Source organism: Bufo bufo, chromosome 2 (genome assembly GCF_905171765.1).
Source record: "Bufo bufo chromosome 2, aBufBuf1.1, whole genome shotgun sequence".
Classification (NCBI taxonomy): domain Eukaryota; kingdom Metazoa; phylum Chordata; class Amphibia; order Anura; family Bufonidae; genus Bufo; species Bufo bufo.
The window spans coordinates 641,274,936-641,297,679 of record NC_053390.1 but is presented as its reverse complement, the minus strand read 5'-3'; the positions used below and the strand labels follow the sequence as shown (position 1 = coordinate 641,297,679).

The window sequence follows — 22,744 nt, the reverse complement described above, 5'->3', positions numbered from 1 at the left end:
ATTTAGAAAATACTATAAAGTTAGCATTTATGGTCTAGATTTAAAAAAAACGGTTTGTAGAAGATCATGCATTTTCATAAAAAGTGATTTCACCGATTTATATACATATTCTCTGATGCTTTATGATATTTTAGTGGAAAATACCCTGAACTGGAACAAAATGCAAACCATTATTGCTTTCGGCCTTGGATGCACCATAAAGCTTTCACTATTTCAGGAAAATGTAACATAAAACAATGAGTAGTGAAAAAACAGATCGCTACACTTTTACATTGGTATTTAAAGAAGAACTGTATATATAGGCAGCATTTCTTTTTTTTCCTTAAAGAGGAACACACTGATGTATATCCATTCAAGTGTAGATAATTCTTGAAGCTGCCCGTCAATTTAACTGGTTTATGTGTAGTAAAATGTGACGTGTCACAGTCAGAGACTGGGCTACACAGTCATTGGCCAGTGTGGTCCTGTCATCAGTGCATATTGGACAACGTATAGATATTCTGTCTTATTCAGAAGACAAGTCTGCCGATGGTGCTGAACCCTCCTTCTCCACCACCTCCAGTAGGACCACAGCTCCCAGGTGGGTCATTGTCATCAAAACCATTAGGTCGAAAAGAGCAGGAAGCAGATGCTGCTTGTAGAGCCCGTGTGCGTGCACTGAGTTCTTGCTCCTAAAGGAGGCAAAATAATTTTTTTTTTTAAAAATATAAATGCGGTATTCATTACTTAAAAGGAAAACATATATACATTTTTCGACACAAAATCTGTATATATAAAATCTATGCCCAGTTGGTGAAGATGAATCTTTGCAGAATTGTAATGTTAGGATTCAACAGCTCATCAATATGCAAAGTGGTTTCTCCCAGAGAAAGAGAACCATCTCGCTAGTGCCACCTTGTGGAAGTGGCTCCATATGAGTCAAAGTCCAACTTTTTAACAAGCCTTGGGACATGGCAAGGGAAAATAGCTGCGGGTACTGAGGTATTTTCTCCGGCCAAAAAACATAAGAGGGACTGAACTGATGCATCCTGAACGGAATGCTCTCCATTCAGAATGCATTATGATAAAACTGATCAGTTTTTTTCCGGCATTGAGCCCCTGTAATGGAACTCAATACCGGAAAAGAAAAAGCTAGTGTGAAGGTACCCTCAGATATCAGTCTGTAGACAGCTGTTTCGGAGTGTGCTCTTCATCTGTACAGAGTAGGATTCTGGCTGGATGAGTGCGATGTCTTGAACACAGCTTAGGCAAGGTGCTGGTTCTCCTTAAAAGGGGTTTTCCCATCCCAGACAATGGGGGCATATTTGCTAAGGTATGCCCCCATTGTCCGATAGGTGTGGGAACCACCGCTGGGACCCGCAACTACAATGAGAACAGAGCAGGGAAATGAACGGAGGGAGCACTGCGCATGTGCCCTCCATTAATTTCTATGGGGCCGTCGAAAATAGCCGAGCGCTGGCTCAGCTATTTCCCTCTGCCCCATAGAGATGAATGGGAGCACGGGTCACGCGTGCGCGGTGCGCTTCCATTCACTTCTATGGGAGCAGCGCTTAGTGGTGGACGGACCCCGGGGTCCTACAGCCATAGCGCTCCCCGCTCCGTTCTCGTTGTAGGGGGCACCCATCAGACAATGGGAGCATATCATAGCGATATACCCCCATTGTTTGAGATGGGAATACTCCTTTAAAGAGACCAGCTGTGTATGGAGACATTTTAGCAATGCTCCATGGTGAAAATAAATAAGAAGAAGAAAAAAAAAAAAAAAAAAAAAGAGGTATCTTTCAGGGAAATAACACCATCTCGCTAGCACCACCTTCTGGAAGTGGCTCCCTACGAGTCAAAGTCTGACTATACAGCTTATCGCTCATTCTTTGGCTGACCATATATCTTTCATGTGGCTGTAAATATTATTTTTTGGTAGCACATCTCCCCATGTACGCAGGGGATGTGCTGCTGACAACGAAAGGCCGCACGAGTGAACTTAAGTAGTGATCAATCATTAATGTGGCCATTATTTTGCCCTTAAGTGATCAGTGATGCTATACTGTCGATTGGCGCTCTTTGCCATGGAAAAATTTCTCTCTTTTTACACGTAGTACAGATTTAAAGCATAACTACAGTTTCAGATAAATTTGCAGAATAAGCTGCCATATAAGATGGCATTATATCTGACTGAACTGTATGTGGCAGTTTTTTGCAGGCTTCATCTCTATTTCTTACTTGTTCTTGAACTGGGGCGTGGGGAGGCTAGCTAGTATAATGTCTTCCCATAGAATACTCATAGTCCATTATAGAGACACTGAATAGTATGTGAATATGGAACACTTGCCATTAGGTCCAGCAGTATCTTTGTCGTGTCTGTCTCTTTCACTGCAGCTCACTCCTCCTCCCCTCACTTCTTCATAGATCTGATCCTGATCCAACATGAGGAACCTCCACCGATCAGCTGTTTGAGAAGGCACCGGCGCGTGCAGTAGTGCCACGGCCTTCTCTCAGCTCACCAAGAACAGCAACGTCCATTTGATAGCAGCTGTACTTGATATCGCAGCTCAGCCCCATTCTCTTCAATAGGGCTGAGCTGAGCCTAGGCCATGTGACATCATACAGCTTAGGGCTCATGCACACAAATGTATTTTCATTCCATGTCCGTTCCGTTTTTTTTTTGCGGACTGTATACGGAAGCATTCATCTTAATGGGCCCGCAAAAAAACCGGAATGTACTCTGTGTGCATTCTGTTTCCGTTCCGCAAAAAAATAGAACATGTCCTTTTATTGTCCGCATTACGGACAAGGAAAGGACTGTTCTATTAGGGGCCAGCTGTTCCGTTCCGCAAAATACGGAATGCACACGGATGTCATCCATATTTTTTGCGGATCCTTTTTTTACAGACTTCAAAATACATACGGTCGTGTGCATGAGGCCTTAGGCTCAGCTCAGGGAATGCTGAAAGAAGGCTGCAGTGCTGTGGCTATTGCGACTGCTGGAGCCTTATCAAATTACTTATTGGCAGGGGTCCCAGGTTTCGGACCCCCACCAGATAGGTCATCAGTTAAAAAAAAATCTCAGAGAGCCCTTTTAACAAAAATGCCACAGTTCCATTTACAAAACAGGTTACTGCATGCCTATCACTAATCCAGGGATTGTTGGCATAGACTGTATAAAAAAAGTTGCAAAAGTGAGTAAAGTAAAGCCAGAAAGTGATTCCATTTTTTCTAATCTTTTTTTTATTTTCTAATTGTAGATTTACAGCAGCTACATGAACCACAGACACAATGGACATGAGATGTCCACTGATTTCTATGAGAGAGTTTTCTAGGCATGTTCAGTGACCTGTGCACTGGACAAGCTGTTGCATCACCTCTTGTGAATGTTGCAATCCTCTGTCCTCTATACAGAGATGTTATTTGTCATTGTAATCCTGCCTGTGATGATAATGCGATGAGTGCTGAAAAGTGATCTCCACAGTACAAGAAGTGGTCATTTTGATAACTGCAAGATATTTTTTTTTTTTTATAAAGATAACATGCAAAAAATTCTTTTAAAAGCCATAAAATTCTTAGAAAATATGATGGACATAAAAACTTGATTTGAACAGTAGGTAATTTTTTTTTGAAGATGCACTGCCTTTAACTTTCCAGGAACACTAAAAAGTAATAATAGGTATCTATTGTATAGATCAGATTTATTAGTTACTGAAATCCATAGGGTAGTTATCAGCCCATACCTGTAAATAGAGCTTATTATCCTTCGTAATAGCATCCATGAGCTCCTTCTGAAGCGGGGGCTCTCCATTCACCCATAGTCCATGTGCAGAATTAGACTGCACATTCTCTAGATCACCAGAGTTGTGCTTTTTATATATCAGCACATAAGCAGTGTCCTTTGGAAATCGACTTGTTATATTTAAAACGGACTGAAATGATGTAAAAGTCACTCTACTGTCATTAAACAGAAACCATTCTTTTGACATGTCATTGCCCGGTTTCTCATTCCCAACAATAGAGTTGTTGCTCTCCTTGCCTACTATCTGACTTTGATGAGAAATCAAGGTGGTCTTCTCAGGTTGGATACACCTTGTTGAATTTGTGACATTCCTTGCATATGAGTAATAATGGCCACTTTCTGAAGAGGTGCCCGAATGGACCACAATTGAACTTAAAACATAAGGTATAAGTTGTGTGCAGCTCATATCTTCAGTGCCAGATGGTTTCAGCTTTTTGGCCAAGTTTTCTCCGACCTCGGGAATGTCAACATCTTGATTCCAATCTACAGGAGAAGCCACTGAGGTAGTACTTTCTACTGGCAACTCAAGTACCAGTGGAATGGACACATTATCCAGAATTTTACGCCTTACATGACATTTTGGATCATATGAAAATCTCAAGAGAGTTAATATGAGGTATTCTGGCTCTTCTAGGATTTGCATAGTCTTTTCAGCATTCTGGAGGGAAGAACACTTTTCACAATGATAACGATTTTCTCCATCAAGGATCTCAGGAGCTAAGAAATAGTTCAACAAGTCTGTTACAGACAGGGGTTTATCTCGTCCACTGTTTTTACACGAGTCACTAGCACGCTCTACTGTACTTTCAAATGTAGGGGTGTCCAGTGCACAGGAACCATTAGCCTGAATTTCATTCCCAGCAGATTTTAGCTTGGTGGAGTCTTTGTCAGCTGAAGGAAGAGCGACGCTTTGCGATTCTGTTTCAGGTGCAACATCAATCTCTATACAATCATCATTTTTTTCTGTGAGGGAGCAGATCATGTTTTGTGCAGGTTTGTCAGCTGCAGAAGGACAAAATGCTAAAGAAATGTCTGTAAAAGCTTCTATCTTCTGTGACGTACTCCTGCAGTTTAGGCAGCAAATATTAGTTTGGAGCTTTCCTCCAAACATGCTTTCTATTAGTGTCTTATTGTCACATCTCCAGCCAGTGTTCTCTGGATGGGGTAAGACCTCTGCTCCTGAAGGAGAGGACGGTGGCATATTACCATCTGTGATCATAGAATCCAGACTCCTTGAGGACAGGGCTTGGAGAGTCTTTTCCTCTTCATGTAATCTAAGAGACCAAAGAAAATTCATTACCAAAGGGAGGAAACATCTGGATGGATGGACAAAAAAAAAGTGATAAACTGTACACACCATAACAACCTCAAACATTATCTGTCTGAAGTATGTGGCTATTTTTAATGATTCAAAAACTGAAATGCACATTTAAAGTAACACAATTTATATGCCATAGTGGTGTTAAGAAGTCGCAAATTAAGGCGCACCCCATATCTGCACCATAATTTGCTACATTTTGAGCTTCTCACCACTTTTGTAAAGGGGCAGGAAAACTGTAGGGCTTAGCGAAGGGGCAGAGCCGATCACAGACCACCAGATTTACTACAACTTTCTGGTGCATGTAGGTCCAGTGATGTGCCTTATTGGCTAGCACGGTACCAGACTTTTTCCTATTTTACTAAGACGCATCTACCGCTTAATAAATTTGGTGCATCTCCCTCCAGTGCAGGGAGATCCAGACTGACGTATTAGAACAGCAGTCTCGATAAATGTCCAAGGTTTTTTTTCTTGGATGTCATAATCCCTTAAAAATGTAGGCAATTTTGTCCATAAAGGAGTTGCCCAAATTTTTCTAAAGAAAGAGAAGCTATAATTTAAATAATGTTATACCTACCACCCTGAGCTCCAGTTCTGTGCTGCAACTCCTTCTCGCCATTTCAGCCATGGCATAATGTTTTGGCTGCAGCACTGATGCGCCCGTATACCGCATATGACTGCTACAGCCAATCAACAGCCTCAGAGGTACATGGCACAAGACCATTGAAGCCTTTGATTGGCTGCAGCAGTAATATGATCACTGCTGCAGCCAGGAAAACAAAGGCCAGCGCTGTGGAATGAGTGAAGGCTCTGAAACAGAGGGGGTTTGGAACAGCAAGTATAATTTTACTTTTATTATTATTCTGATAGCTTCCCTTCCTTTAGAAAAAAAAATAAATCATAAAACTCCTTTAAAAAGAGGTTGGACAATTCACAATGACATTTCACAAATGCCATAAACAATCATGCATGCTCCATAGAAGGATGCATAACTTTGTACTATCCTGCATCTTTCATAATGAAGGTCCCCGGCTAGTCTGCGCACACCATACTTACCGGGTGTCATCCACATCCATAAGCCGTAATGCTTTCTCAAAGAAATACAGAACAATACCTTTCAACAAGTATAAACACATGGCGTGACCCTAGCTTTATGCAATTCTACTTTACCTGTCTAAAAGAAATCGAAGATACTCCGAGCAGTCTTGCTGAGATCGTGGTGTGAACCAAGGTGGTCTAGAAGCCTCAAAGAAAACCTGAGGTGCATATGCTTCCCTCTGTGTGGGGAAAGAAAAAGAATCACTGTTAAATAAAAAAGTATAAACAATTTTTTATCTTGAGTGACAAAACAACCATGAGTGGACAAGCCACCCCAAGACACCACCACCTGGAATAATATAGTGTCAAACTAAACAAGTATGACACTACTCACCATTCCAAGTGGGAGCTGCAGATAGTTAATGTGGTTCCCACAAACTACGTAACTACAAAATAGCCACACAATATACTAAATACTACTTTCCTACTAAGGTACCTGAAACCTGATGACCCACCACGTGATCAGCGCCAAGCTTCACCTATACCAAAACAAACTGCGTGGGACAGACCCTAAATCTATCTATATGGCCCACTCTGTAGGTTCTTTTGGTGGACAGAACACTCGCCGTGAAGATACAGCTTACAATGTAGGGAATAGGGGCTATATATATATATATACTTTGTGTCCCTCTGTATAGGAAATCAGTCTGCTGTGCTTCCATATGCAGTTGAATGAAAGGTATACTAATGCATACCCCTTCGACAGAGGCCAAAAGAACACTTTTTTGCCTATGTTGGTTAAATGGAGGCCAACAAATTCATTAAACATACACATCAGGAACTTTTCCTGCTGAATAAAATGAACCTAGTGGTGAAATGCTGTGGACACTTAGTCTAATTCCCCACCCTCTCAGCCACCGGTTGACTGAAAACATAAGGAATCAGAATGAAAACACCAGAATTCTTAGAAGTACCTGGGTGTGAGCCAAAAATGCAAAAAGGTGCTGAAGTTTCTTCATCAACGAATTGCACCCGTTTAAATTAAGTGATAGCACATGCCTCCTAAAACTAAAAAAAAAAAAAAAAAAAGGATTAGATACGTATATGCACTTTTTCCTTTTTGTCAGGTGCAATAAAAAAAATATAAAAATTGGGGTGTTCACTCTGTGGTATAAAGGACTGCAAAATCAAACTTATTTTTTTTTACATAATTATGCTTATACTATTTTTCCAAAATTAAATAAAAACCTTGCTTTGTGTAATATTCTGAAACCCATAATGTTTTTATTTTTCCATCGAAAAAGGCTCACACAAGCAAGCTGAGCTATAGTTTTTATTAGTACCATTTTGGGGTACATACAAGTTTTTCATCACTTTCAATGTCATTATTTAGGAGGGCAAGGTGACCAGAAACAGCAATTCTAGCAACTGTAATTTATTATTATTTTTTTAACGACGTTCACTGTGTGATAAACAAGAAAATATTTTACAGATGTGGTGACAGATTATCATTTTGTTTACAACAGTAAATAATTATGAGAACGTTTTGCCAGTGATGAAATAAGTTGCACAGAGTAGATTTCAGTTCTGGCGCACAAACAGCTGAGGATGCAACACATTTATTAAGAGGTGTGCATGAGCCTCTAAATAAACTGATTGGATCTTCCACCAGGCGGATATTTACTAAGATCCATATGTGACGGGACGGTCTTTAGTAAATGACCCCCAATGTTTTATTTGACTGAAAGGCACGGTTACGATGAAAACGTGGCCTTTTTGACTGTGCACTTATGATGGGCATACTCTGAACAACAGATTTATCAGGGTTTTCTGCTAGCATGTCACATTTTCCATGGGAGCGCCAGATATAACTGATGGCTGCTATCTCCAGTACTCTCTTAGAGAATGAATGGAGCAGCAGGGCGAATGCCCGATCTGACGCTCCATCATATCCGGGGGAGGGGGGGGAACAGGAACCCTGTTCTTGTTGGGGCAACAAGGAGATATTACTGTATACTGTATGGGTACATCAAGGAGACATTATAATGTATGGGGGCAACAAGGAAACACGAGTACATGCTTGGAGTGTTTTTTCTTCTCAATGAGTATTTATCGCGATATATATCCTTATTGCGATAAATTTCTCAATATCGTTAATCGTGGGAATATTTTTGATATTGCCCAACCCTAGTGTGGACCATTGCTTTTAGAAGTAGCTAGAGCTTCCAAGTCAGAGGGGGGAAATGGCAAATATCAAGACAGTGATCTATCATTGTAAGATACTCTGTGAATCAGTAGGGATATTTAAAGGGAACCTGTCATGTGGATATTTGATTATAATCTAACTAATTATATAAAATCATTAACTACTAAAAAGTGCCTTAGATGTATTCACTTACTGGTGTGACAGATGGTTACCTCATAATATACACACAAAGATGCCGCATGCTAATGAGCTGATTGGAGTCCAGCGTGATGTCATTGAGTCCAGCGTATATTTAATTCAGAGCTATAGCCACTCCCCTGCCCACCTGCTGCTGATTCCTATGGAAACAAACTGTCATTCAGCAGCAGGTGGGCGGGGAGAGTCAGGAGCTCATGAATATTCATGACTCATCAATATCAGCTGGAGCTTTTCAATACAAGATGGTGGCAGATTGACTGGGTCAATTAAAGAAAGTGACCCAGCATTTTGCTAAGAGAATCAGTCACTTATTTATGTTGCCCTTAGTTAGGACACCATAAAACTGGTGACAGGTTCCCTTTAAGGACAATGTCAAAGCATTCACTAATAATGTATGAACCTATAGAATATTTGCAGCATGTGCCAGAGGATGCTACTGCTAGCACTTAGAGGTTTAACATTGAGACAGATTCATAAACTTAAATACGATCATCCATTATCACGCTAGAAGATTAACTATACCATGCTTTTGTACACAGCTTGAAGTCTGCCCTATATAAGGCACCATCTTCCACTACTGCCATTTTGGTTACAGGTGACCACCACTGCTGTACATTAGGTACTTACTCTGTGGCCATAAAAAGTGCTTGCAAGACACTATTCATATAACAAGTATTTCCAAGGTTAATTAGACCAGTTTTTCCAGTTTCTGATTTCCCCGACAGCCTGGGTAAACAGGACGCTAAAGCATTGGATTGAGATGTCCAGGCACTTTGGTTTAAAATAAGTTTGACCTTTTCTTCAGATGGTTTGGGCAAGTCCTGCATGAAAACAAAGAGAAGAAAATATAAACTACTCCACTACAGAGCTTTGAACCTACTGCCATCAATAATTCCTCGTACAGCCCTTCTTTGAAGGTGGAACAAGTCACCTTTCCCTCCAGATTTGTGTATTTAAAGAGGCCACAATTCAACAAATCATAAAAACAACCAGAAAAACATACTGCAACTTTGAAAGATTATGCTAGCCCTTAAGCAAAGGCAGACTGAAATACAACCAACAGGTTGTTCTCGATGAGCAGATCTACTAATGACGACAGCATGAAATATTTGTATATTGCACAGAATGAAAATGTGTTACAGGGGTTGTTCAGGATTAGAAAAACATGGCTGCTTTCTTCCAAAAACAGCTCAACACCTGTCCATGGGTTGTGTCTTGTACTGCAGTGCATCTCCATTGAAGCAAATAAGACAAGCGGCAATACTTTAAAGGGGTTGTCCGGGTTCAGAGCTGAACCTGGACATATCCCCATTTTCACCAAAGCAGCCCCCCATGCTCCGATGCTCTCCTTTGCCCTGCGCTAAATCGCACAGGGCAAAGGCATTTTCTGGAGTTCCGGTGACGTACCGGGCTTTCCATAGGGCTGCCAGGTGGAGGCTTCTGCCCAGCAGAGGGCCCGGTGACGTCACCGACGCTGATGGGCGGGCTTTAGCGCTGCCCTAGCCTGTAAAACGGCTAAGGCAGCGCTAAAGCCCGCCCATCAGAGCCGGTGACGTCACCGAACACACTGCCGGGCTGAAGCCTCCGCCTGGCAGTGTGTTATTGTAAATAAAAGAGCCCTTGCCCTTCGCAATCCAGCGCACAACAAAGCAGAGCATCGGAGCATGAAATGCTCCGATGCTAACATCAGGGGGGCTGCCTGGGTGAAATTATGGGTATGTCCGGGTTCAGCTCTGAACCCAGACAACCCCTTTAACTTTCACAGTAAACAATGTGATGTCAGTCTCGTTTTACATTTTTTTACCTAACCGATGCGTCACTATTCTGGTCATAAAACCAGTGGAGAGCTTGGAGCCTGGCAGGCTGTCTGATGTAAACTGCTGAAATACCAATCAGGGCTTTTATGCTCACATAATAAAGGATAATGAAACATAAGCTCCTTGTAGGAAACATTATATACACTGGGTATATAAAAATACTGGGCTTTGATTATTCACTAGGTAACGATCATCCATATCACGCTGTCGTTTTAGCTCTGCATTAATTTTTTATGTATTTTTCCACACACCTTTACATCTATCTTAGGCCTGCTTCACATATACAGGTCAGGGATGCCAACCAGGATCTTTCTTTTTCTCTGGACAATTTATCCTAAAAATATTTTTAACAGAAAAATTGGAAAACCCTAATGAATGATAAGGATAAGTAATACATGTCTATAGCTCAATATACGGATAAGAACTCATTACAAGCATTTACTGGGAGCTGTAAAATGATGATAAATACCATCAAAATAATCAAATTCCACCAGCCTCAAATTGCTTACTTTTACAGACTGTCCAGAGATTTTTGTACAGTTGGCAACCCTGATACAGGGCCAGCATCAGTGGAACCCAGATATGTGTTCGGCCATGTGTTCAGAGAGAAGTCCCATTCCATTAGCCTCAATGCAGCCCAAGCACTGAGCAAAACTATAGAGAAGCAGAGAGTCACTGGCTCCCGGCCACACCATTTATACATCTTGCACGTGCAGGCTGATTTAGGCCCTCGTCCTACAACACAATGGACAAATGCTGATAATGTCATTAAACCCAAGATGCAGTGTAATGCCTGCATCAGCAGCTGACAAGAAGTCCCAAATTGTCATGGGAGCATTTTTTAAATTTTTGTTGGGAGAAAGGGGGCAGTGTTATGAGGGAGCCCCATTACCGAGAGGGGCATACGGGGAGTCCCATTACCGAGAGGGGCGTAAAGGTGGCCCTTGTACTCAGTGGGGGCATTATTACCGAGAAGGGCATAAAGAGAGCAGATATTAATGAGAGGCATAAAAGGATGCATCATTACTGACCGTGGCATAAATGGGGCTCTAATGCTTAGAAGGGCATAAGCATACATTATTACTGAGAAGGGCATAAAAGGGGGCCTTATTACTCAGTGGTGGGGATAATTATTGAGAAGTGCATTAAGGGGGAACTACCGGTACTACTGAGTGGAACATAAAAAGGGGCATTATTACCAAGAGAGGTGTAAAGAAGTCATTATTTCTGGGAGGGTATCAAAGTAGGTACTATTATAGTTTCAGCACTATTAATCTGTGTGTGCTACATTGGGCACTATTACTGTCCACATGACACAAAGTGGAGCCTACAGGTGACACAAAAGGAAGACACCAAAAGTGGTATTATTACTGTCTGGGGCACTAGGGATTGGGAGTTTATGAAGCGTGTAGGGAATTTGTGGGGAAAGTTCTGGAAAAGCGAGGATCCAGAAATATCTGTGCGGCATTGCCAGGAGACGTCAGCATGGCAGCCGTGGCCGGATGAGGAAGAAAACTGAACAACTCTAATCAGAAAACATCACCTGTAAAGCATAGCATGTAACTGGTTATATTGGACTCCATACGGAGTGTTTTATTCAGTAACCGTATGATGAAATTCATGGTAATACATAGTCATGGTCTGGTAGTATTACTTGACCCTTATATAGTTCTTGATAAAGTAGGTTTTGGTCAGTAACAGAATGATAGAAACATGAATAGTGATAATACTTTACATTTTAGGTCTGTATTTATACCATAACGCTAAATAATACAGAGTAGTACTTTTGAAGTATATCCATGTACAGCAGGGGTGCACAACCTGCGGCCCAGGGGCCACATGCGGCCCTCGATACCATGGTGTGCGGCCCCAACCCTCTGGTAACAGAAATGTATGTCTAGGTCTTGTAGCTGCTCACATGTATCTCATGTATTCTTCCATCAGATGGGAATCCTGGAAGTGTAACTAGACATTTCTGATATACACTGTGGGCCAGATTTATCATTAGCTCAGGTCAGAATAATGGAGTGAAAAAGTCCCAAAAAAGTCCCAAACGCTAAAACTGCGCACAAATTTGCGACTTTTTTCTGCTCTGCACTATGCTCGCCAGTTTTCTGAAAGTGGGCGTGTTTTCTTATGTAAATGAATCTCTAGACAGATTTACTATTGGGACTATTTAAAAAAGTCGCAAAAAAGTCCCAATTTCACTCCAGTGAGGACCATGCTTATCTTATGAGACTTTTTAATAGAACATGCGACTTTTTCATAAAAACGTGCGACTTTTTCGTAAAGATGTGCGACTTTTGTAAAGCTGCTTACTGACGGATAAACTGCTACCGTCAAACCACATTTATTACAGTCTAAAAGGGCCGATCATAAATCTGACTTGGCTAAAACTGACTTTAGCCATATGTGAAAGTGGAGTGAGCTGTCAGAGTAATGATACATCTGGCCCTGTATGTTCAATATGCTGTAAACATAGTATTTCAGTTGGTAATAGCCCTTTAAGTTTTATTTTCAGCCCTTGGAAATGGTTCAGGCTGACAAAGTGGCCGCCAACCAGAAAAGGTTGTGCACCCCTGATGTACAGTGTACAGCTGAGGCTCTGTATCCAAGTCTGCTGTATGTTATGGGTTTTATTTAAAGAACCACTCCCATGGTTTTTTTCCAGACTTGCATTTCAAATATATATTAAACCTTCTTTACTAATAAAATTACATGCTTAGTTTATACAGGAATTCACATCTTCATTTTCAGTTACCGGATAATGTGACTTAGACTGGACTAACCATTCTGACCTTATACTTAGGTCTTCCCAAGGAAGCCAGTTTCTGTCCTTCCTGTGTAGATGGAAACTACAAGCGGAGACTGAAGGAAGATTGTCATCTGCTGCATCTCCGCCCCTCAGCAGCTCTTCATTCCTCCCACACCAGCATAGAATACTTACAATCACTAACTCAGGTTCAGTTCCAAGTGGTACCTTGGAACCGAACCAGAGTTCGGAAAAAGGTTTTTACCGGTAGAAATTAATTTTTGAAGTCATTACCCGAAGTCTTGCGAGACTTCGCAAAGTAATCATTTCGGCTCATCTGAGCCAATACATTCTAATACTGTACGGAGCGCTCGCTCCGTACAATATTCAAATGAAGTTTTATGCGAATCGACTTTGGATGTTTCATCCATAGTCGATTCGCTCATCCCTAGTTATAATAGATCAGGAGGTACTGAGCACATTCATATACAGTTTTAAGGGGGAAAATTCAGGAAAACTTGTAATCTACTCATTTAAGTTTTGTAATGCTTTGGATTCCAGGTCCTAATTAGTCACTGACAGCTTTAATTGTACGTCATACACAGCTGTCAATCACTAAGTAGCAACCCACATTGTTTTGCTCATTAATTTCAAAATGTACTTAGGACAGTTCTAGTAGTAATTCATCGGATTACTGAACTAAAGGACAGAACACAGAATTTATTATTTAGTCTGTAACTGTAAAGAGAAGAAAAATTACCTTGAGGGCTTCCAAAATAGGCTCATAAAGGTCTGGAAACCCAGAATAATGATAGATCATGCAGTGCATCAATTCCGAAAACTGGATGAGGAAAGCTGTACTTGACGGGAGACCATCACTCTTAAAGGACTGAAACAAGTTAACAACATGGGGGACAATCTGAAGAAAAAATAAATAAAAATTACTTTAAAGCAAAAGTTTCATTATTACATTCTGTATGGAACTTTTTATATATCACCACTTAGCCAAATCTCCATTTCTCACAACAGCTGAGCATGAACATCTTTTCAACAGGAAAAGCAGGGTTAGAGAATAAGACAGAGGGGTGATTAGATGAGCAGGGAAGTATGCTCTCTGATTGATGGGGTAGGAGGAACTGACATATATAGTAGTTCATGTTAACCTCCCCTTGGGGTAATGTACAGTTATGCTGGTAGCTATAACCTGTGTCCCATCTTTTCACCGCAGCATGTCCCCCACCTCCTCCTCCAAGCTGGCTGAGATCACAGCCGGCTAAAGGGAGAGGACTGATTTAAATGTTAACATCTCAGAATCTAATTGAGCCACGATCTTGTTTGAAAGCGGACAATTTAAGCTTTTAAACATTGTGGTGCTTGCTGCCATCAGATCGGAGACATTCTTTAAAAAAAAAAAAAAAAAAAAAAAAAAGTCAAAAGTTAGAGATACAATCCTGATCTTGGTTTTAACTCCTTAAGAACACAGCCTTATTTCACCTTCAGGAATAGGCCATTTTTTGCAAATCTGACCAGTGTCACTTTAAGTGGTGATAACTTTAAAACGCTTTGACTTATCCAGGCCATTCTGAGATAGTTTTTTCGTCACATATTGTACATCATGACTGGTAAAATGGAGTAAAAAAAAAAAAAAATTATTTATAAAAAAAAAAAAAAAAAAAATTTAGAAAAATTTGCAATTTTAAATTTCTCTACTTTTATAATACATAGTAATACCTACAAAAATAGTTATTACTTTACATTCCCCATATGTCTACTTCATGTTAGGATCATTTTGGGAATGACATTTTATTTTTGGGGGACGTTACAAGGCTTAGAAGTTTATAAGTAAATCTGGAAATTTCTCTGAAATTTTCAAAAAACTTTTTAAGGACCAGTTCAGGTCTGAAGTCACTTTGTGAGGCTTACATAATAGAAACCACCCAAAAATGACCCCATTCTAGAAACTACACCCCTCAAGGTATTCAAAACAGATTTTACAAACGTTGTTAACCCTTTAGGTGTTCCACAAGAATTAATGGAAAATAGAGATACAATTTCAAAATTTCACTTTTTTGGCAGATTTTCCATTTTAATATTTTTTTCCAGTTACAAAGCAAGGGTTAACAGCCAAACAAAACTCAATATTTATGGCCCCGATTCTGTAGTTTACAGAAACACCCCATATATGCAGTGCTCCAGACCAAAAAAAAAAATACCTAGTAGCCATTGGCTCCTGAACTGAAAAATTTAGTCGCCAAATCGAAACAGAGTAAAAATTTTGGTATCGTGACAACGCTACGCCGATCAGATCAGCGTAGGGTTGTTTCGATACCAAAATTTGGATTCGCTTTCGTCACCATAAAAAAAAGTATTGCGATACTCAATACCGCACAAAAAAAAAAAAAAAAAAAACACAAAAAAAAGCAGCGTGCATTTTGCATTTTATGAAACGTTCGGCCCATAATAGAACAGTCCTATCCTTTTTTTTGGGGTGACAAGGTGACAAAAAAAATGACGAATGCTCACCGCATAGGAGATATTTTTTAATAATTTAATAGTTTGGACTTTTGTTTATATTTATTTATTGTAATGTATATGTAAATATGGGAAAGGTGGGATTTAACCTTAATATTTTAGGGTACTTTCACACTAGCATTTTTCATTTCCGGCATAGAGTTCCGTCACAGGGGATCTATACTAGAAAAGAACTGATCAGGCATATTATCCCCATGCATTCTGAATAGAGAGAAATCCGTTCAGGATGCATCAGGACGTCTTCAGTTCAGTCATTTTGACTGATCAGGCAAAAGATAAAAACGGTAGCATGCTACGGTTTTATCTCTGGCGAAAAAAAACTGAAGATTTGCCTGAATGCCGGATCCGGCATTTTTCCCCTCAGGAATGTATTAGTGCCAGATCCGGTATTCAAAATACCGGAATGCAGGATCAGTCCTTCCGGTCTGTAAAAATGTGTAAAAAGATACAAGACGGATCCGTCTGTCTGCATGACAAGCGGAGAGATGGATTCGTTCTTGCAATGCATTTGAGAGACGGATCCGCATCCGGATGCGTCTCACAAATGCTTTCAGTCACATCCAGATCGGCGGATCCCACTGCTTGCCGGATCACAAGTGTGAAAGTAGCCTTAGTGTTTGTTTTTTACTTACTATTAGCCCCCTTAGGGGCTGGAACCCTTGTCCTATTCACCCTTAGGCCACTTTCACAGGGGCGAGATCTCTGCGCGGGTGAAATGAGTGAGGTGAACGCATTGCACCCGCACTGAATCCGGACCCATTCATTTCTATGGGGCTGTGCACATGAGCGGTGATTTTCACGCATCACTTGCGCGTTGCGTGAAAATCGCAGCATGCTCTATGTTGTGCATTTTTCACGCAACGCAGGCCCCATAGAAGTAATGGGGCTGCGTGAAAATCGCAAGCATCCGCAAGCAAGTGCGGATGCAGTGCGATTTTCACGCATGGTTGCTAGGATAAAAGTCTATTCACTGTATTATTTTCACTTATAACATGGTTCCTTAATACAGAATGCTTAGTAGAAGGTCAATATAATAAACATTATATACACCCCAGTATAATAAACATTGGTGGACCTGTCAAAGGACCTGTGGTGACATCACTGAGCTCATCACATGGTACATCACATGATCCATCACCATGGTAATGGACCATGTGATGAGCTCAGTGATGTCACCACAGGTCCTGAAGAAAGAACAGGAGACCGGCAGCTACGCGATCAATTGGAGGAGGTGAGTTATTTTAATTTTATTTTTTTAAAACCCTCATTGGCACTTCCCACAGTTTATTATACTGGGGTGTTGGGGGAGGAGGGCACTGCGCCACCAATGTTTATTATACTGGGGAGGGGGGGGGGGGGAGGCGCACTGCGCCACCAATGAAGATAACTGACCTGTTAATACATATACAGGAGGCGGGTGCTGGAATCAAATAGCCGGCACCCGACCTCTATGACAGGGAGCTGCGATCAAGGGGTTAGGTCATGTGATAAGTTTATAGAGCCGGTCGATACGAACGTGACGATACCTAATATATCTATCCCCCCCCCCCCCCCTATTTTTTTTACTTTATTTGGGGAAAATGTTTTTGTTTATTTTTACTTGAAACTTAATTTTTTTGGGGGAAAACTATTTTTTCACATTCTTTTTTGTCCCACTTTGGGACTTGAACTTTTGGGGGTCTGATCCTTTACAATGCCTTCCAATACTTCTGTGAGGGGAAGGTATCCGGACGGGGTAGCTCCTCGCGAGGTAAGCACTTCGTATAGATATGCAGGGTGATATCAGTCCCTTCCTCCTGGACAGGGTGCATTATGGACGTTTTCTCCCGTGTCCTATCTACGCTAAAGTTGATCATTGGCATTTTCCTGAATGGTACCACTATCTATGGGATTTTTCATCTCCATGATATTAAGGATATCCGTCTCCTCGAAGCCCATCACATTGGAAGAGATCTGACCACCAACTCATACAGCCTTTGATGGGTGAGAGCGTTTTTTTTAATTTTTTTTATATATACATATAGGCACCATTCAGAGTATGTTTGTATAGGCCCACCTTGGGCTGTTCTATTTATTGATTCTGTAGGTTCTAACCGTGGTACAACGCGGACATTTTATTATCTTATTAAATGTTACGTTTTACCCCCTCTGTACCCAAGGGGATTAGTACCTTTGTGTTAAACTGGCCAGACTGAAGAAATCTCCAGTCCTAGCAGCGGAGACAGGAGCATGGCTGTGTAATACAGTTCTGCTCCAGCCGCTATCATACACTCATTGACAAAAATAAATAAAATAACATACCCAGATAGAAATGTCAATGTCATGGCAGGACTTCCAACTGGCATTTTTCAGCCAGATAATGCTCGCCCACATACAGTAAAGGTTGCACACTTCCTTGGACTGCTCAGGCTCCATTTATAGCCAATTGAGCATTTATGAGACCAGCTGGGACACCAGCTTCGGTAACCTACGAGTGTGCAGGATCTACTGGCCCAGCTGGAACACCTGTGGGCAGATGTGCCACAGGATATCATACGGAACTCCTATGTCTCTATGCACAACCGTATAGCATCTTGTATACAGGCTAAAGGCACTCTAATATTGTAATCACTTACATATATAATCATTACATTCACTTTTAAACAATTCCTTTTTGGGTTTTATTTTTTGGTCAATGAGTATATAAGCATAAATGGCACCCTTGAGATCAACATGATGACCGTTTGTAGTTTTCCCCATCCAAACAAGACAAAGTACGTGATTTAAATCATTTTTCAGAAAGTTTATTAGAGACAAGGAAAACCATTAAAATTGACTCTACTATTAAAAAGGACTTACCATGTGAAAAGCCTCTGGAGAATGTTGAAAGCTGAGCAACATGTGAGAAAGTACAGCCAACGCTCCTGGCCTTACCAAGGGGAACCAGAGTCTGTTAAACACCTAAAAAAAAAAAAAAAAAAAAAAAAAAAAATATATAATAAATAAATAATAATAATAATAATAATAAATCAATAGTTGTGAAACTGTCCATCCAAAAGCTGAACCTGCCAAGAAAGTACCCTGCTCCATACACTATGTAGTTCTCCTTAAAGGGCATCTGTCAGCAGATTTGTACCTATGAAACTGGCTGACCCGTTACATGAGTGCTTGGCAGCTGAAGAAATCTGTGTTGGTCCCATGTTCATATGTGCCCGCATTGCTGAGAAAAATGATGTTTTAATATATGCAAATCAGCCTCTAGGCACAATGGGGGCATTGCTGTTAAACCTAGAGGCTCCTCTCTCTTCAACTGCTGCGTCCTCTGCACTTTTATTGATGTTTTTACTGTGTGGCCGTGTGAATCTAATGCTTGGCCCATCAAAGTGCAGAGGGCGCAGCAGTTGCAGAGACAGCAGAGCCTCTAGGTGTAACAGTAACACCCCTGGTGCTCCTAGAGGCTCATTTACATATAATAAAAAAAAAATTTCAGCAATGCGGGCACATACCGTGGATATAAAAAGTCTACACACCCCTGTTAAAATGTCAGGTTTCTGTGCTGTAAAAAAAAATTTGACAAAGATTAATCATTTCAGAACTTTTTCCACCCTTAATGTGACCTATAAACTGTACAACTCAATTGAAAAACAAACTGAAATCTTTTAGGTAGAGGGGAGAAAAATAAATAAATATAAAAATAAAATAATATGGTTGCATAAGTGTGCACACTCTTAAACTAATACTTTGTTGAAGCACCTTTTGATTTTATTACAGCACTCAGTCTTTTTGGGTATGAGTCTATCAGCATGGCACATTTTGACTTGGCAAGATTTGCCCACTCTTCTTTGCAAAAACACTCCAAATCTGTCAGATTGCGAGGGCATCTCCTGTGCACAGCCCCCTTCAGATAACCCCACAGATTTTCAATCGGATTCAGATCTGTGCCACCAATGAAAATAATACAATAGAGGGAGGGAGGGAGGGGGGGCCACCAATGAAATTAAAACTGGGGAGGGAGGGGGGTCTGCCCCCTGCTGCCTGGCAGTCCCTGATCTCTTATAGGGGGCTATGATATGCACAATTAACCCTCTAGGTGCAACACCTGAGGGGTTAATTGTGCGGATCACAGCCCCCTGTAAGAGATCGGGTGCTGCCAGGCAGCAGGGGGCAGTCATGTACACAGTTCGTAGTATATTCTAACTAGAAGCGTCCCCATCACTATGGGAACGCCTCTGTGTTAGAATATACTGTCGGATCTGAGTTTTCAGATCTATATTGTGCGTTTTTCACGCAACGCAGGCCCCATAGAAGTGAATGGGGTTGCGTGAAAATCACAAGCATCCGCAAGCAAGTGCTGATGCGGTGCGATTTTCACGCACGGTTGCTAGGAGACGATCGGGATGGAGACCCGATCATTATTATTTTCCCTTATAACATGGTTATAAGGGAAAATAATAGCATTCTGAATACAGAATGCATAGTAAAACATTGCTGGAGGGGTTAAAAAATATATATATATATTTAACTCACCTTCGTCCACTTGATCGCGTAGCCCGGCATCTCCTTCTGTCTCCTTTGTTGAACAGGACCTGTGGTGAGCATTCTTTACAGGTCAAGGACCTGTGGTGACGTCACTCCGGTCATCACATGATCCATCACCATGGTAAAAAATCATGTGATGGATCAAGTGATGACCGGAGTGACGTCACCACAGGTCCTTGACCTGTAAAGAATGCTCACCACAGGTCCTGTTCAACAAAGGAGACAGAAGGAGATGCCGGGCTACGCGATCAAGTGGACTAAGGTGAGTTTAATTATTATTTATTTTTTTTTTTAACCCCTCCAGCGATGTTTTACTATGCATTCTGTATTCAGAATGCTATTATTTTCCCTTATAACCATGTTATAAGGGGAAATAATACAATGTACAGAACACCGATCCCAAGCCCGAAATTCTGTGAAGAAGTTCGGGTACCAACCATGTGCGATTTCTCTCACGCGTGTGCAAAACGCATTACAATGTTTTGCACTCGCGTGGAAAAATCACGGGTGTTCCTGTAACGCACCAGCACCTTTTCCCGCAACGCCCGTGTGAAACCAGCCTTAGGCTCCATTCACACGTCCAACGTGTTTTGTGGCTCCGCAAAACACGGACAGCGGCAATGTGCGTTCCGCATTTTGCAGACCGCACATCGCCGACACTAATAGAATATGCCTATTCTTGTCTGCAATTGCGGAAAAGAATAGGACATGTTCTATTTTTTTTTCGGGAACGGAAATGTGGACCCGGAAGTGCGGACGTGTGAATGGACCCTTACTGTGATATGTACTGGACAACAGCTTGATAAAATATTAACCCCACTGTGCTAGTAAATGCCAACATCCTGCATTATAAAATTGAGTTGTGGGAGTCCAAAGGACCACTGACACGGGCAGACTATCGGGGACAAATGATCGTTCCTGATAATTGGCCAGTGTAACTGTGCCACCAATCACCCAACACTGACTGATGTAGAAAGATGAGGTGAAGTGGCAGGACGCAGTTCACCTCCAGATCGGTTCTATGTAGGACCCTGTGTATGGACACCCCCCTGAGGTTCAGTGTGAGTTATAGTAGCAGCCTGAACTCAGTCAGTGTCATTTCATTGACTTCAGAGACCCGATTGGCATGAAAGTTCAATCTGCCGCCGTAACTCACAGGGAGGCCTCTTGCACACGAACGTATTTTCTTTCCATTTCCATTCCATTGCATTCCATTTTTTGTGTTCCGTTTGCGGTCCCATGCACTTCAAAGGGTCTGCAAAAACAACGGAACGTACTCCGTATGCATTTCGTTTCCGTATTTCCGTTCCGTGGCTCTATTCAAGTCAATGGTTACGGGGGGAAAAAAAAACAACAAAAAAAACATATATGTCTTCCATATCCGTTCTGTTTTTGCGGAACCATCTACTGAAAATTTTCTGCCCAGCCCAATTTTTAAACATTGCATGCTTCCGTTGCCGATCCTCAAAAAACAGATCACAAAACGGAACCCAAACGGAAAGGCAGAACGGAACGTAAGCGGAAACACTACTGAAACAAAAAAGCTGAATAAGTGATCCGTGAAAAACGTACCGCAAAATATTGAAAAAGCTATACGGTCGTGTGCAAGAGGCCTGAACTTCAGCATGTGACCTCAGTATGTGGAAAGTGCAAGCTTCAACCATTTTTATTCAGCCTACATGTAATGTTCAGGTCTTTCAGAGGCTCCATCCTGTTTTCTACTCCAGTCACAGCTAGGGCTGGATTCAAAGGACTGCTCTTTACAGATCTCAAGCTGCAGAACCTTAGAGATAACTGGCATAGGGCATTGTGTGTGGTCTATTGTTATTCAGGAATAGTACATCTTATGCTTCAGTTATAACAAAAGCTGCATTCACAATTCTGTTCTACAGGACACTCATCTGGAATCTGCCTGTCTGTATAAAGCACCATATCCACAGATATGTGCAGAAGGGTACATTCACACAACTGTGTGTAATCCTTTCCGTTTGGCGGGCCGCAAATAACAGAACCGTGTGTCCGCATTTTGAGGACAAATGACTTCCGTTTGTGTTCCGTATGTATTCAGTTTTTTACGGTTCGCAAAAAATGGAAGAAAAAAAAAAATGAATTAAGGCCTTCAAAAATACCGAAACGGATCCGCAAAAAACAGATGACATACGGAAACTATTCCGTATGTCATCCGCATTTTGTGGATCCATTGACTTGAATGGGTCTGCGGACCGATCTGTGCGGACAATAGTAGGACAAGCTTCATATTTTTGCGGACTAGAAATGCAGAAACACGGATGCGGACAACATACTGAACGTTGTCCGCACATTTTATTCACCCATAGAAATGAATGGATCCGCATCTATTCCGCAAAATGCGGAACGGATGCAGATAAAATTATACGGTCGTGTGAATGTACCCTTATACTCCAGCCACATGAAAAGCTTCATTAAAGGCTATGGACACCTTCAGTTCAATTTTATTTCAAGGCAGGAGACTCCATGCTGCTAATAAATCTTTCTTTTACTCCCAGCAGCAGAATAGTTAAACGTGTTAGAGAAAAAAGAAATTTACATAAATATGCAAACA

General features: G+C 41.3%; 1 protein-coding gene across 1 annotated transcript in view; it reads right to left on the bottom strand.

Annotated features, from left to right (window-relative positions):
• Window positions 1-321: 321 nt before the first annotated feature.
• USP38 (ubiquitin specific peptidase 38) overlaps window positions 322-22,744 on the bottom strand; it is a 42,949-nt gene continuing 20,526 nt past the window's right edge. The window contains exons 5-11 of the mRNA XM_040418494.1: window positions 18,484-18,585; window positions 13,874-14,032; window positions 9,172-9,365; window positions 7,115-7,208; window positions 6,273-6,379; window positions 3,726-5,058; window positions 322-671 (exon numbers count right to left, since the gene is read on the bottom strand). Coding sequence (XP_040274428.1) covers window positions 510-671; window positions 3,726-5,058; window positions 6,273-6,379; window positions 7,115-7,208; window positions 9,172-9,365; window positions 13,874-14,032; window positions 18,484-18,585 — 2,151 coding nt within the window. The 3' untranslated portion in view covers window positions 322-509. The remainder of the gene's footprint in view (window positions 672-3,725; window positions 5,059-6,272; window positions 6,380-7,114; window positions 7,209-9,171; window positions 9,366-13,873; window positions 14,033-18,483; window positions 18,586-22,744) is intronic.